The sequence below is a fragment of the Castor canadensis genome, chromosome 16, assembly GCF_047511655.1.
Source record: "Castor canadensis chromosome 16, mCasCan1.hap1v2, whole genome shotgun sequence".
NCBI classification, from domain to species: domain Eukaryota; kingdom Metazoa; phylum Chordata; class Mammalia; order Rodentia; family Castoridae; genus Castor; species Castor canadensis.
The window spans coordinates 14994078-15009765 of NC_133401.1; the positions used below are offsets into that span (position 1 = coordinate 14994078).

General features: G+C 54.0%; 2 protein-coding genes across 6 annotated transcripts; one reads left to right on the plus strand and one right to left on the minus strand.

Annotated features, from left to right (window-relative positions):
• Positions 1 to 644: 644 nt before the first annotated feature.
• On the minus strand, positions 645 to 8198 carry Irgq (immunity related GTPase Q). Of its 2 annotated transcripts, none has more exons than XM_074057452.1 (3): positions 7997 to 8198; positions 7160 to 7688; positions 645 to 5803 (listed from the first exon to the last, which is right to left on the minus strand). In XM_074057452.1, exons 2-3 carry the CDS (start codon positions 7684 to 7686, stop codon positions 4501 to 4503), a joined length of 1830 nt encoding a protein of 609 aa, XP_073913553.1. In that variant the 5' UTR covers positions 7687 to 7688; positions 7997 to 8198; the 3' UTR covers positions 645 to 4500. The 2 variants fall into 2 exon arrangements, with proteins under 2 accessions (XP_073913553.1, XP_020027709.2); XM_020172120.2 differs by having other exon boundaries at positions 7977 to 8197.
• An 80-nt stretch (positions 8199 to 8278) lies between these two features.
• On the plus strand, positions 8279 to 12460 carry Znf576 (zinc finger protein 576). Of its 4 annotated transcripts, none has more exons than XM_074057455.1 (3): positions 8279 to 8409; positions 8941 to 9041; positions 10516 to 12460. In XM_074057455.1, exons 2-3 carry the CDS (start codon positions 8957 to 8959, stop codon positions 10941 to 10943), a joined length of 513 nt encoding a protein of 170 aa, XP_073913556.1. In that variant the 5' UTR covers positions 8279 to 8409; positions 8941 to 8956; the 3' UTR covers positions 10944 to 12460. The 4 variants fall into 4 exon arrangements, with proteins under 4 accessions (XP_073913556.1, XP_020027676.1, XP_073913557.1 ...); XM_020172087.2 differs by lacking the exon at positions 8279 to 8409 and adding an exon at positions 8431 to 8632; XM_074057456.1 differs by lacking the exon at positions 8279 to 8409 and adding an exon at positions 8686 to 8823.
• The last annotated feature ends 3228 nt before the right edge of the window (positions 12461 to 15688 follow it).

Here is a 15688-nt window from a genome sequence, read left to right on the forward strand (position 1 = left end):
CTAACAAGTGTGAAGCCCTGAATTCAAACCCCAGTACCACCAAGAAAAAAAAATAGTTTAATCACTGGGTCATGCTGACCACATCTCAGAGACAGAGGGAACAGGTCTGTGCCAATTACCTCTCACCATATAACCAACCACTCCAAAACTTAGCAGCCCGTCCCCTCTGTTTCCAAGGGTCAGCTGGCTGTAGACTGGGATGTCAAGGGTAACTGGGTTACATGTCCCTTCATCACCTGGCAGGTTAACCGGGGCATTCTGTGTGGCCGTGGCAGCCAGGTTCCCAAGGGCAGCAGGCACAAGTCTCAATGCACGAGTGATTTCAAACCTCTGCTGTGTGACGTTTGCGTGGTGGCCAAAGTTAGGATGTGAGGGGACAATTCAAGGACATGACCACAGACAGGCTGAATAAACTGGGGACATTAGGGGGTCATGCTGACAACAGAGCTAAGATGTTTGACCATCGAAAACCTGCAAGCTCTGAGTCACTGCCCCTGCCAGGGTGGCTACACTCAGCTACAGGATACTCCCCGGATCTGAACCCAGTAACTCTTTCTGGACAGATTCCCCACTGTCCCCTCCCTGAGCACCAAGACCCCAGTCCAAACCCCCAGCATCCTTCAGACATCCAAAGACACATAAGAAAATTTCTATTCATTTTTATTCATTTCTCCAAAACACACTTCAGGCAGATGGCACCTTCATGGTTCCCTGCTGCAGTGGTCGTTAAGTCCCTTCACCATTACACACGTGTGTGACATCTGCTACAGTAATGAGGACATGTCCTCCTGTCACCCAAATGTCGGCAACATCAAGATTCACCGTTTCCTGGAAGTCCTGCCTTGTGGGTCTTCCAGTCCTGACATGCCACACGGACACGCTGTGATCTGCTCCCAAGGCAGTTTTAGTATTTTTCGTTCAAATGCTCTTAGAGACAGAGGTCTCACTTACAACCTAATGCTGCCCAAAGCCTAATGTTCAATCCTATTAAAAGTCACAATTGAGGAAGCTGGTGTGGTGGTGCCCCCCTGTAATCCCTGATGGGTGGCGGAGGCAGGAGGATAATGAGTCCAAGGCCAGGCCAGGCAATATACCGAGACCCTATTTCAAAGCATCGAGGAAACAAAAAGAAAGGGAAAAAGAAGCCCTAATTGCAAAAGCAACCACCTCCCACCTGTAATGCCAGCCCTTGGGAGGCTGAGGCAGGAGCCTCACCGGAACTTAGGAGCTGAGAGCAGCATGGGTGAGCAAGACCCCATCTCAAAAAAAACACAACTGGACAAAACCGCCCTGCTTTCCGTGGTACCATTCCTGCTGCCACTGGGCACTGGGAATTTTCAGCAGCAAAGCGGAGAGCAGCAATGTCAGGCAGTGTCAGAGCCAGGTGTGGTAGCACCCACCTGTAATCCTGGCGCTTGGGGGAGGGGTTGTAGAGGCAGGAGGATTTCCAGTTCCAAGCGAGCCTGGGCTACAAGGTGAGGCCGTCTCATAAGAGAAAGAAAGAAAAAAAAGGACTGGCAGAAAAAGAGGGTACTTTGTGAGCCAAGGCATTGGGGTGACAGCTGCCTGGAGCTGAGCGTGTAGCATAGGCAAGAGGACTAAGGTTTGGGTTCCCAGTGTGCCTAGCTTCTCAGAGGGGGCTGTGGTACAGTGTGTGTGTTCACAACCATGTACATACATGTACACAGTGACCGGGAAGGGAGGTGGCATTTGCTGCGTGACTCACTCCGCCAAGGTCCCCCAGAGTCAGTAGGGCTGTCTCCCCTAGAGCTGTGCTAATACAATTTCCTGCGGTCCCCAAAATGTCCTAATGTCTGTATTCCCAACATTGTAGCCACTAACCACACCTGGCTACTGAGCACGTAAAAGGTGGCTAAAGCCACTGAGAAACTGAATTTTACACTTTATTTTTAATTAAAGGACACTCATCTCAGTCATTGAGAACCTATCAGATACAACTGGGGCAGCTTGGGTGTGTGTCCACTTCTCCAACTATGAATTTCACGACCTCTACAGAGGCCAAGTGTTTCCAATGAAAATTTACCCTAAGAATTAGATGCGCTATAGTGTGGTATAAAGTACACACAACATTTAAAAGACTTAAAAGTGTAAAGCATCTCATGAGTACCATTAATTACAAGGGGGCTTGATGGAGCACGCCTGTAATCCCAGCACTCCGGGAAGTGGAGGCAGGAGGGTGGTGAGTTCCAGGTCAGTCTGGGCTACAGAGTAAGACCCCATCTCAAAAAATAAGTACTGATTACATGTTGAAATGATAATATATTGGGGATACTGGGTTAAGTAAAACATATTAAAGTTTGTTTTACCTGTTTCCTTTCACTTTTTTTTGTTGGTAGTTCTAGGGTTTGAACTCTCAAAGCTTCATGCTTGCGAGGCAGGTGCTCTATCACCTGAACCACACCCCCAGCCCTTTTCTTTTTTAAATTTTACTTTACCGTTTTTGCATTTACTGATATGTGTATACATTATTTGGGCCACCTCTCCCCCTTTTTAAGGGTCTTCCATTTTTGCACAGGGCTGGCCTCAGACTATGATGCTCCTACTTACAATTTGTATAGCTGAGAGCACAGGCATGCTCAACTGTGCCTGGCTTATTGATTGAGATGGGGTCTTGCCTTGAACCTCAATCCTCTCAATTTCTACCTCCTGAGTAGCTGGGATTACAGCTGTGAGCGACAGCACCCAGCCATCCTTTCTTTCTTTTACCATGGCAAATAGAGCATGTAAGATGACTGCACACTGTTTCTACTGGTAGCATGGCTCCTACCTTTCTCATCTTTCCTAAGGCTGGCATGTTTGATTGAGGGGCTCCAAGCTAGACGAGGAGGTGGAACTGAGTGGCATCCCAAGAGTTGAGGATATGGGGAACCCCACCCCTCCAAGGCTGAGTGGACCATGTGTGCAGCGCCTGGAGCTCAATGGCACAAGCTGCTGCAGATGCGGGCACCGTCCCCCACTACCTGTTCCTTAGTGGTGACCCTTGTCTTTAGCTGTCGAGGGTCACTCCATCTTGGCATTTAGGGTTATGGTCTGAGCCTTTCATTTTTCAGCTAGGAAAATAAGGCACTGGGCCAGTTGACAGAGGAATAGTGGCAAGCCTGTGCTTGCTTCCCAGGTCTCCAGACTTTAGACTGGGTGTTTTCTCCAGTTAAATGCTTGCTTCTCCCTGACTTGTTCCTTTCCGTGGCAAGAGGCCCATCTTTATAAATTAGTCCTCCTCCTGCCACTGATTGACAGAGTAAGCACCTACTGTGTGTCAGGCACTGTTTCAGGTGCTGGGGGGCCCCAGAGAATAAGACAGACAATGGGGTGATGGCAAATAAACAGGCAAATAAATAAATAAATAAGGTCTTTTGCTAGTAATATTTGGGACAAGGAAAAATCAAGTGGGCAGATCAGTAACGTTGGGTGTGTGGATTCCTCCAGCTAGGGTGATCGGGGAAGGCCTCTCTGAAGGGTCAATTCAGTGGAGCCCTGACAGACAAGGAGTCAATCACAGAAGGACATGGAGGCAAGAGCACTCCAGCCAAGAACAGCCAGTACAAGAGTCCTGAGGCAGGACTCAAAGTGGCAGAAAGATCTCAGCAGCAGAAAGATCTAGCCAGCTGGCTGGGGTTGGCATGGACAGGGATTGAGAAGAGGCAGGGGCCAGCACACACAGGGCCTTGCTGTGTGCTGTTGGGCCTTCAGCCTGCCCTGCCGGGATTGTTCTCCCCACCTTCAGTCTTCCTTTTGTGTCTGACACCAAAGAATTCCATAACCCCAGCCTTCCCCCTACACAGAGCTGGCAGCTCAGAACACAGTAGGTACTGTGGTTTCTGCCTCTGCCTCACTGCTGGCCCCTGGCTATCCTCAGAGCCCACCAGGCCCAGGCCTCTTATCCCTCCCCTCAATTTCTGTGGCACCACGGTCTCAACACCAAACCCCTGGAAAGCAAATATAAGACACTCCTCCACTCCCTAGAGACCCAGGAGTCTCCAGCCTCTCTCACCACCCAAGACTGGCAACTAAGGTTCACAGCCCTCTTGGGAACAAGGAATCTGGGACCCCAGCGACACCGCCGCAGTTAAGATTAGCTGCCCCTTGGGGGTCCCAAGAGGTTGCATGAGGGCCTTGGCCTTTTCCTCCAGGGAAACCTAGTCGTCCCCCCTCCCCCCAACACTGGAGTCCTGTTCCCAGCCAGGAATCAGACTTTTGACCTGTCTCCCCTGGAAGGCTGAACAGTCAGAGGCTCCAAGGGGAGATTGAGATGTACCCCCTTCCAGGCGTGAGGGCCCCCCAACTCCCTTCAGGACACGAGGGTCAGGATGGTACAGAGTAACCGGGAGCCCCTCAGGATCGAGAATCCAGGTTACATTAAGTCACACACCCTAAGCAGCAGTCAGAGCCGGCATGGCCCCCTAGTCCCAAGATTGATTCCAAGTGGCGGACACCCCCTCCCCCCAGTCTCGGAGACCAGACGTTCAAACCCCGTCCCCTCTAATCCGACGGGGACACTCTGGTGCCGGGGGACGCCAGGACGGCCTCAGCATCTGCCAGCATCTCATCCAGCGCCTGCAGCAGGACGCCGTGCGCCGCGCGGTACCCCAGCCCGCCTGTCGCGGCCGCGCCCCCCGCGGGCCACAGGAAAGAAAGAGCGCCGAGCGCCGCACCGCCCGCAGTGCCCTCGCCCGCCCAGGCGCCCAGCCGCGCTTCCACCTCGGCGCGCGTCACTGGGCCCGGGAAGTGCGCACGCGCGGCCAGCTCCCCGGGCGCCAGGCCCAGCGCACACTCGCGGCGTGCGAGGGCCGCGGGTTCGAGTCCCAGCGCCCGCCGCCACTCGGCCAGCTGACCCCTGAGCAGCGCCACGTCGCACGCCCAGCCCAGCCCGGGTATTGGGGCAGCCGCCGCCGCCAGGCTGGCTAGCAATGCGGGCCTCCACGCTCCGGCCCGCAGCGCCGCCGCCTTCCTCCTCGCCGCGCCCGGGGACGCGGGCGGCAGCGCCAGCAGCAGCGCCCCCGCCTGCGCCGGGGACAGCGCGCGCTGCAGCCACGCGCACAACCCCGGGAGGCCCCCGGGCCGCAGCGGGAACACGGGCGGCGGAGCCTCCTCCAGCACCTCCCACGGCTCGTCCTCGGGGCTCAGAGCGCCCGCGCGCCCCGAGTCCCCGCCGCCCGATGTCTTAGCGCCGACCACCTGCGGCAGACGCTCGTCGCCTGCCTTCTGCGATCCGGCGCCGAGGTTCTTCTTTCCCTCTCTCGGCGCGTTCTCCAGTGCCCCCTCGCCTGCCTTCTCCACCTTTCCCTCTTCTTCCAGAGACTCCGGGGGGTCCTCACCCTGGCCATCCGTTCGCACGCAGACAAGCGGCGCATCTGGTGACACCAAGGCGTGCACCTGGGCCCAGTCCTTCTCAGCAGGGGCTCCCACGGTGACGAGGATAACGGCATCGTAGTGGGTCGGGTGAGGGGCAGAGGCGGGGGAAGTGCCCGTGGAGCCCAGAGGGACGGTCCAGAGCACCACATTGGGGCGCTCCGGAGCCGGGAATGGGGTGGGTCCCGTGGGCGCCGATGCAGGCTCCGCTCCCGGGTCGCTGGGATCCAAGCCGAGTAGCGCATTCAGCACAAGGTCCATGTTGGTGGTGCCGGCCACCGCCAGGTCCAGACGCGCGCTGCCCAGGCGCTCCAGGCCCGCGCGCACCCACGACAGCGCCGCCTCCAGGCCACCCGTCTCGAAGGCCTCGCGCACGGCCTCCAGTTCTGCTGGGCCCAGCACCTCGAAGCCATCCTGGGCCGGTGGCAGGAGTCTGCGGGGGGGACAGGGAGGGACGGATCAGAAACAGAGCGCTAATTGCGGGGGAGCTGTACAAGGACTACGCTATGGTGACAAGGTAATCAGAGCTTTCCGAATAATCTCGGAGGCCGGAGCTGGAAAGTGACCAAGCTGATGATAATAGGAACTAGTTGGGGCGGGCTACTAAGGGAAGGGAGGGGCTTAAGGCAGCGATGGGGCCTTGTCCCGCTGCAGGTGACTTGAGTTCAGGTTTCCAACAGCCAAAGATGGGACACTGCTAAAACTTCCCCCAGATAAAGTGACTTGGGAACAGGGCTTTTCGGAGGGTCTGCCCAGCGGGACAAATCTCACAGAGGATGGGGTTTACAGCAAGGACAGAATGTCAACTGTAGATGGGTGCAGTGGCTCACAACCGTAATCTCAGATACTCAAGAGGCAGACATCAGGAGGATCATGGTGAGAAGCCAGCCCAGGGCAAATTAGCGCGGGAGATCATTTGTCAAAAAAAAAAAAAAAAAAAAGAAAAGAAAGAAAGAAAAAAGGGCTGGCAGAGTTGCTCAAGAGGTAGAGGACCTGCTTATTAAGCATGAGGCCCTGAGTTTGAACCCTCCGTGGAAAAAAAAAAAAGGTCAAACACTGTTCCACATTGTCCTTGTAGAGGTCTCCAAGGACAACCTTACCTGAGACTGGGAATTAGGTTAGCCCCTGAGGGGAGAAGTCTCATCCACTCCTTTTTATAAGGAGGGTGGCTAAGGCAACATGAGACAGGTGAAGTTACGGGAAAAAGAGCCGTGGACATAGACGAGAAGCTGCACCGATTTGAGCCTCATTTTGAAGACCATACAACGAGGCAGCTGGCACGTGGGGGGCAGGGGATGCAGGTGATAGCCAGAGCGCCAACACAAAAATAAGAGGCAATATGAAGCTCAATGAGGGCGTGGCTTTAGGGCAAGGGAGGTAGCTTGAGAACCAGGGAGACAATGGGAGGACAGAAGAGGGCTCCAGAGTTCGGAGTCCAATCCTGGTGGGGACAAACTGTTGTAGACAGATGAGGTCCCCCAACAATTTGCCTGCTGGCAGTATTTAAACAATAGGCCAGGGCCTCTCGTAGAAGTCTCACTAGGGAGGGGGACTGTGACCTCAGAGCGCTCGCAGGTGGCAGGACCTTCATTACAGGTTGGGGCTTCCACGTTGAACCTCGGCTGGGGCAGAGCTTAAAAGACAGAAAGGGTCAAACATTGGCTTAGGATGGAGCCTCCCCTGACCTCAAAATCAGTGCAGAAGGGCGGGGTCTGGACGAGGTGCAGGCCCTCCAAGAGCACTTTAGCCGGGTGGCTCTAGACGAAAGGGGGTCGGCATCCCCACCCACCTCTGCAGCGCCTCCGCCTGGCTCCGCAGCGCCCCCCGCAGGCGATCCAGCTCCTCGCAGTGGTCGCCGCCGCAATCGGCCGGCAGCACGAACAGAGTGGCGGCTCCTAACCCCGCGCCGTCCAACAGGGCCGCTGTCTGATCCCGGATCTGGGCGTCATTCTGGGAATCGCCAGGACGGAGCTTCCGCACAGCCAGCAGCGGGGTCCCTCGGGCCAGGGCGGCCCGCGCTGCCTCTCCCAGCGCCGGGACCAGGTGCTCCCCGTTCCCCTCTGGTCCCGGTAGCACCAGTACCAGCACGTTGGCCTCCGCCGCCCAGGGCCCCGGAGCTGCGGGTGGACAGCTCAGTTCGCCCAGGAAGAGGCCTGGGCCCGCAGCTCTCAGGCTGGGGACCCCGGAGTCCCGCCGTCCCTCGGGGATCTCTACCGTCTCCACATTGCTGTCGCACAGCGCTGCGATCAGCGAAGACTTTCCCGAGCCCGGAGGCCCCAGGAATAAGGCGGTCACGTCACCCCGCGGCGGAGGCATGGCTGGAAAGCAAGGGGTGGGGAAGACACGGGTCAGGACGCACCGAGCCCTCTGTTCTTCCCTAGCCGTCCACCCCGTCCCCGACTTCTACTCTCGGGTGTCACTCTCCGGGACCGAGAAATTCAACGCCTAGTGCTTATTCCCTGGGCACCCTGGCGCCTGTGCACCCTCTTTCTGGACGCAAGCGTTTCCCTTTTGCTTCAGAAACTCAGAAATCTGACAGTCAATCCCTGTAGCAATCAAACTCGGGGACGGCCCTCCCCTCCCCTCCCCCCTTCCAAATCACCAACCGATTAAAGAGCTGACACACCGGCGGGGTCGAAAAGGCCAGACCACCGGGATATAGAGTCGTCGGGACGCGTTCGATGGCTCTGATATGACGTCACCCCCCCCCAACTAGAAGGTGTGTCTTGGAGCGTGACAGAGGAGACACGACGACCTTCGCTGCGCTGAACAGCGGAGGCTAGCAAGCTCCCCCTGCTTCTGCAGCCTCGGGTTCTGGAACAATGAAGGAGCCAAGGCGCATGCGCAGTAAGCGCAGCTCTGTACGGCACGCGGGGCTAAAACGAAATCATAACGCGCCTCAGCGCAGAGAAGGACCCGGCCCATTTGTCTGAGGACCGGACTGCCGTGACTGTACTACTGCCGGACGAAAATCCGTGACCTCAGCTTCGAAAGTCTTCAGGCAAAAAGCCGCGGAGACCACAAGGCCTCCCAGACTCGGTGAGCCCTTCTCCACTCCCCACCGGTGGCGGCGCTGTGGCGAATGACTGATAGGCATAGCGAAAGGCAGCCCTCTGCTGTACGGAGTAAAGCAGAGTCCCGGACCACCTAGTGCCGGACGCGGCGGCTGGAAGCGCGCGTGGGAGGAGGCAGGGACTCTGGGTGCAACAAGAGTTACAGAATGTCAGAGGAAGCTGTCTCCCGGGAAGAGACGGACTAAAGGGTGGGTACCACTAACTGCCCAGAGACTGGGATCAGGGTCACGGCTGGGGGCGTGGCTCAAGTGATAGAGTGCCTGCCTTGCAGGCACGAGGCTCTGGGTTCAATATCCCATAAGGGATGTGGAAGAGGGAGAATCAAGGTTCCCACCTTCTTCGAGAGTTAGTTTGATGGAGGAGGTCTTAGATCACACAGGTGAGAAGGCACTGGGGAGCCCAATCTGGGAAGAAGGAAACTTCGCTAGTGAGAGCGCGATCAAAGGGTTTGTGGGCCATGGAAAGCTGGTGACGTACATGCTTTTCTCTTGATCAGAAGGGTCCCAGTCACCATGGAGGACTCGCACCCTGAAGACACCATGGAGCAGCAGGATTCGCCCAAGGAGAGGAGCCCGGGCAGCCCAGGAGGCAAGCTCTGTGAGTACCACAGGCTAGAGGACGGTGGGTACAGACTGGAGCTGCAGGGACCTCGAGCATCTCGGTGACCAGGGAGCTGCCAGGCCTTTCATGTTGGGAGGGGTTGGGGTGACTCAAAGGTGCTTGCCCTGCTCTGGTCACACAAGCAGAAAAGGGATACTGTTCAGAGGGACAGGGTGGCCTCCAGGCGAGGCTTGGCACTGTGACTCAAAATATCTCTACTGTGCAAAAACCCAGGAGGTTCGGGTCTGCCTCTGTCTACCCTTGATTTCTGCATGATGGGGACTCAGTTTCCCTATCTGTCAAAAGCTGCGGGCACTGACCACCTCGAAGTGCTGTGGCAGGCTTAGCTGCAGACAGGGGAAAGTGCTGTTAATGAGGGTACCTGGGTTGATTACGTAGCAGGTTCTGCTACTGAAAGCTTTTATATGCTAGCTGTGTTCGTTATCATATTGTGAATGGCTTTAACTTCTGGGATCGCATTCAGCTCCTCTATTAAAGGACCCTTTGTCATTGGAACTGTCACAAGAGCCATGGTGTCAGTGCCCTCCAGCTACAGACCAGCAGGAACACACCTGTCTTGAGCAAGTTGGGCTAATTGTGCACTGCACCACACACCACAGAGGGACTGTCAGGAAGTGTTAAGGACTTAAAGGATTTGGGCTCACGTGTGATTTTAGGAAGGTTTCAAAGAACCCTTTTGCTCAGGACGCAGGGACAAATCCGTGACTGGATTATCTTAATTTATCTAGAAAGAGGGGTAAGGCGAGGCTCAGGCCATCACAGACACGTGGCAGCCATCACTCATGTTAGCCAGGAAGGGGGAATGGTCAGTCATTTCTATGGCTTGAACAATCTTCATATTTTGTCTGTGTTCAGACATAATCGTGGCATAGTCTTGTCTTGATTCACCCAGATCACAGCATGGCCTTGTCTGTCACTGATGCTCTATGACATGGTTTATGTTCAAGAGATCACCAAGGTGCAGCTGTGAGTGTTAGGTCAGCGTCTGGGTGTCCTGCTGCTTTTCTGTGTCTCGGCAACATTAATTGTGATCACTGATCCGGGCACACTTAAAAATGAACTCATTGTCTTCCACTGACCTATGACGTAGCCACTCTTATGACCCCATTTTCCAGATGAGGAAACTTGTACCTGCCTAGGATAGAAGTGGGGTTCAATCCCAGGTAGTGCTGTATCACCACACTGCTCTGTAGGGTGGGCAGACTCTGGGTTCCAATCCTGACTTCATTTCCTAGCCTTGTAATTGTGGGTTACTTGCTTAACCTCTTTAGTCTCAGTCTCCCCATCCCTAAAATGGGTTCAATTAACAGTGGTCCTTTACTGGTGATGTCTGGCCCTAGTATAGAGCCCGACCCATAGAGCATCCATGGTAACTGTGGTGGTTCTGGGGCTCGGGAGAGGTCCCTGAGGCTCTTTCTGGCCCCTCCCGACCTCTCCCCACATCCCTCAGGCCACCTAGGGGCCCTGCAGTGCACCCGCTGCCTCATCACCTTCGCTGATTCCAAGTTCCAGGAGCGTCACATGAAGCGGGAGCACCCGGCGGACTTCGTGGCCAAGAAGCTGCAGGGCGCCCTCTTCATTTGCTTCACCTGCGCTCGTTCCTTCCCTTCCTCCAAGGCTCTGATCACCCACCAGCGCAGCCACAGTCCAGCCACCAGGGCCTCCCTGCCTGTTGCACCCACCCCCGTGCAGCCCACCTTCCCTTGTCCTGACTGTGGCAAGACCTTCGGGCAGGCTGCTTCTCTAAGGCGACACCGCCAGGTACACAAGGCCCAAGCCCCTCCTGGCCCCTTTGCCTGCACGGAGTGCGGTCAGGACTTTGCCCAGGAGGCAGGGCTGCACCAACACTACATCCGGCATGCTCGAGGGGAGCTCTGAGTGCAGCCCGAGCCCTCTCCACCATGACGTGGGCCCTGGGTTTCCTTTCTTCCCTGGGAAGACAAAGGCTCTCAATGAATAAGATCTAGGAGATTCTCAGAGTGTCAGTCTTCGGAGGACACAGGCCTTTAGGGAGATGGTGAGATCACATAATGTGGAGATCTTTTGTTTTCAAAGAAAATAAGCCAGAAAGAGAATGAAAAATGATTTTTCTCTCCCTCATTTCCAGTTAAATAACTGACTGCAGATCTTAATCACCTTTAATTTTTCCCAGATGGATGCCATAGGCTGTAGGAGCAAATTGGCCTGGATCTGTGCCTGTGGTGGGGAGGGGAGGGCAGGGAAATGTGGGGGTGCTGACCCATAATGCTACTGTGTGGGCAATTTGAGCCTTTGGGATGGGGCAGCAGTGTTGAGGAGTTGGACCCTCAGTCACAAGGCTGCAGTTTAGGTTCTTGTCTCCTCCACCCCCTGCTAGCCTCCCTGACTTACGGGGGTGCCATGCCATTGGATGGCACTAGCCCTCCCCAGATAATTTATGCGCTATTTAAGTAATTTTGTGTACCATTCTAGTCGTGGAATATTTTTATGCACACAGGGGAGATAGCATGAATAAGCTAACAGTATCTAAAACCAAAACATCCAGATGAAACGTGTAACTTGGGAGGCCTGGCTTTTGGGTGGGAATTGCCAGAGAACATGAGGACATGGGAAGGAGGGAGCATGGGGCAGAGCTGGCCTAGCCTTGTAGGATATGCAGTTTGGAATCAAACAGAGTTACCTTCTGTTTCATGTTTTATTTGGCCAACACTGGGAGAATCCCCATGGAGCTCCTATTTTCAGCTCTCGAAAGGCCCAACCCAGGGTGTGCTGGCATTGTCAGCACAGGGCACAAACTACATACAGGTGGGCCTGAGCCACGGGTGTTGCCCTGAGACTGGGGTTGAGTTCACCAGGCCCGTTTTACTCCCTTCATTTCCTGTCCTGGCCCTGGAGACCATGGCGTTGCCTGGCCTACAGTATTCACAGGCTGTTTGAATTGAGGCATCCAGGTGAGGCGGATGTGGTAGAGGATGAGAGCTTTCATTTTTCAGTTAGGCACGTGGTAGCTAAGACTACGTTGCCCAGACTCCCTTGCAGCTAGGTGTGGTCATGTGACTGAGTGTTGACTAAATTCCTGGGTAGAAAGAATCCTCAAGCCTGAGAAAGGGACATGCCTTTCCTCTCCCTAATGGGGATGTGGACATGGTGCCCAGCCATCCTGCACCACAAGGACAAGAGCAACAAGACAGCAGGAGCCTGGATCCCCAGTCAGCTTCACAGCATCCCGTTTCTGTGCTATCCCGTTTCTATGCCTTTCTGTAAGCCAAAAATCAACCTCCCATTTTGCTTAAGCCCCCATTGTATTGGGTCTCTGTCATATGCAGCAGAATTTGCAGCCTAAGGCAGGGATCTGCAAACTATGGCCACCTCCAGCCTGCTGCTTAGTTTTGCAAATAAAGTTTTATTGGAACATGCTTAGGCTCATGTATTTCTTGTTTAGGGCTGCTTTTCCATCAAACAGTAGATCTGAGTAGTTGCAACAGAGACCTCACGGACCACAAAGCCCGCTGGCCCTGGTCTAACTGAAGACTCCTGCTGGCCTCACCTCTCCTTAGGCCTACCCTGCGTCTGGAAGCTGGGATTCCCACCCAAGGAGTACCCCTCCACAGGTGTGCACTGATGTGCGTGTTGGGGCTGGACATCGCTAGCCTAGATCTTTGCTGGGTTACCAGTGGGGAAGCAGGTTTGCAGTCAGTCAGCCATCACTTTTTTTTCCCAAGACATCAACCTCACCAAAGCCAGACATTTCCTTTGGCAGCTGGGAAAAGCTCAGGACCTAATGTCACCTGCTCTCCCAAGACAGACAGTTGCTAAGTACAATTTGGGCTTCCTGTTCAGGTCTCCATTCTGCTGAGATGTCACAGGCTCTCAGGCAGGAGAGATAGATGAGGAGTAATTATTTTAATAGATATTTAAAGGGCCAGACTCAGCCATTAGAACAAGGAAGTAAAAACTGAAAAGCTTCCCATCTCCTTTTAGATGCTAAGTTACAGGGACAGGGTGACAAAAAGCCGCTACCTGCCTCTGCCTTTCTCTTTGAGATGCTATTAAGCGGCAAGGCTCCTTGAATAGGTAAAAGAAAAGGCTTGTCTGGCAGAAGGAAGTCCTAAAGCTCACCTGTAATCCCTGTGTTTTGGGTGGGTCTAGGTATCATTGCCATATTTTACAATAATAAACAGCACCCATCTTGGGCACTCAGCACCATAATTAGGGAAGTAACTTTTTTTTTTGGTGGCACTGAGATTTGAACTCAGGGCCTCACACTTGCTAGGCTGGCGCTGTTACCGCTTGAGCCACTCTCCCAACCCCAGACCACTATCTAATGGTTAAGGATTGCTGCACTTCTAGCAACCTGGGTGCCCCCATCCCAGGAAAGTACAAGAGCACAGATACTAAGTCACCATTTTGATGCATGGATGACACGCGCAGGAATTTCAGGTGCTCGGAGTTCTTGAGCCTGCTCTGAGGATGAAAGCACAGGCGAGACTCCAACAGCAGAGGTCGGAAAGATTTTATTTGTAGAGAAGACAAAGACTGCATATTGGAGAATGCAGGGGGATCCGGAAACCGGAGAGCCCCTGGGTCAGGGTGGAGAGTGGGGTTTTATAGCCTATTTTTGCATTGCCTGATGGCGGAGATGCCTTTCAGATGCGAACAGGCGTTTCCTAGGGAGAAGTGTCTCCTTGATCTCCTGGGGTGTGTCCTTCAAATTTGAGTGGGAACAGGAAATGGTTCCCTTTCTCCACTCTCCACCATGTCTACTTTATCCTTGTTACAGTGTCCACCTTGTGAGACACCTTGAAATGCTCCTCACGTCTGTGGATCTCAAGGACTTGTGATTTTGCATGAAAACTGGGAAGTTGTGGGAGCCCCCTTATCTGTCCTCTGGTAACAAAGAATTGCAGGGATTAGTTCTTTTTTGGGGGGGAGCAGTACTAGGGTTTGAACTCAGGACCTCATGCTTGCTAGGCAAGCGGTTCTACCACTTGAGCCAGTTTGGGGTGGGCTATTTTAGAGAGAAGGTCTCACAAACTATTTGTCCAAAGCTGGCTTCGGACTGCGATTACAGGCGTGAAGCACTGGAGCCTGGCAACCCTATTTATTTTTTAAAATAAATTTATTAGAATGTATTCGTTATGGGGGATTCGGAGTGACAATTCTGATGAGTGTTATTTGGCAACCCTCTGTGCTTTTATTTTCAAGATGAGCCTTTGCATTTTTGCTGAGGCTGGCCTGGTCCTCGACCATCTCCATCTCCAGAGTTTCTGAGATTACAGTGGTGAGCTACCATACCACGCCCCTTGCCATCGTCACTCTGCAGCACTTCGCAGCACCTGGGATCACACTTTTGTTGATGTGATTATCTGTGTCCTTCTGAGCTCCAAGGGCAAAAAGTGCCTTGTCTCAGACCCTCACTGCTTCTTCTGATGCCTAGTACAGTTCTTGGGATGGAGGCTCAGAAGCGCTCGCTGTGGCCATTATGTTCCTAGTGTTCTCAGCTGCAGGTCTGGCCTGAGTGATGCTGGTGCTTTCTGCAAACTACATTTCCCAGACTCCCTTGAGAGCTGACTTTCTCAGGCTCTGTGCCTGAGAGGTATGGACAGAATGGAAGGAGACTTGTCTGCTTCAGGTGGGAAGGAAAAAGGGGGCCAAGGAAATGAAGGTGATCAGTGATCATGGGGCCTGGGGTCCCCCACCTCTTAAAGTCTCTACTCTCAGGACAAGAGGCATTCTGCCCCTTGCACCTCGATCCCTGCACCAGCCAGCTACACGTGGCTCAACTCTATCGAGCCTGTTTGTACCCTAGGTGGGGAGTGGACTCATGCAAAGATTCTGTTACTTCACTTTCCTGAGTTTGCACTTTTAACCTGCCAACACCATGCAGCCAGCTCCCTGTATTCATGCCTCTCTGGGATGCCTAGCTCGGTGTCCACATTGTAACCGGGTGCCAAGGGACCCAAATGGCAGCAGACCAGCTCTCCTGAGTCCTGGAGTCTTGTGATCTTTAGTGGTATCCGCAGATGGATGGGTAACTCTCTCCAGGTGCTCAGAAATCCATCTTGTGGCAGAAGTGGGATAAGGGCATCTGTCCCCATTACCACAGTTACCCATGTGCCAAGGCATGACATGCTGAGGACCTCCACTCCCATGACAGTATTAAGAGGTGGGGGTCTCACTGGGTGCCAGTGGCTCATGACTGTAGTCCTAGCTCCTCAGGAGGCAGAGATCAGGAGGATTGAAGCAAATAGTTCTTAAGACCCTATCTCAAAAAAAGCCATCACCAAAAAAGGGGATGGAGTGGCTCATTTTGAAGAGCACCTGCCTAGCAAGCTCAAGGCCCTGAGTTCAAGCACCAGTGCCTCAAAAAAAGAGGTGGGGCCTCTGGGAGAGCATTTCCAGAGAACCATGAAACTGTAACCCAAAATAAATCTTACCTCCCTTCATTTCCTCAGTCTGATTAAAACAGAAGGTGATTAAGCCATCATTAGGACTCTGCCCTCAGGAATGGGATTAAGCACCCTCATGAAAGTGGGAACTAGCTATGCCTTTTGCCCTTCCATCTCTTCTCCCCTGAGAGGACACAGCAGGAAGGCGCCATCTTGTAAGCAAAGAGCAGTCCTCACCAACACTGCACCTGATGG

Coding starts and splice junctions, on each gene's coding strand:
- Irgq (XM_074057452.1), bottom strand. CDS start 7,686: ATGCCTCCGCCGCGGGGTGACGTGACCGCCTTATTCCTGGGGCCTCCG. Junction 5,804..7,159: donor CAGGCGGAGGCGCTGCAGAG/GTGGGTGGGGAT, acceptor TCCCCCCCGCAG/ACTCCTGCCACCGGCCCAGG.
- Znf576 (XM_074057455.1), top strand. CDS start 8,957: ATGGAGGACTCGCACCCTGAAGACACCATGGAGCAGCAGGATTCGCCC. Junction 9,042..10,515: donor CAGCCCAGGAGGCAAGCTCT/GTGAGTACCACA, acceptor CACATCCCTCAG/GCCACCTAGGGGCCCTGCAG.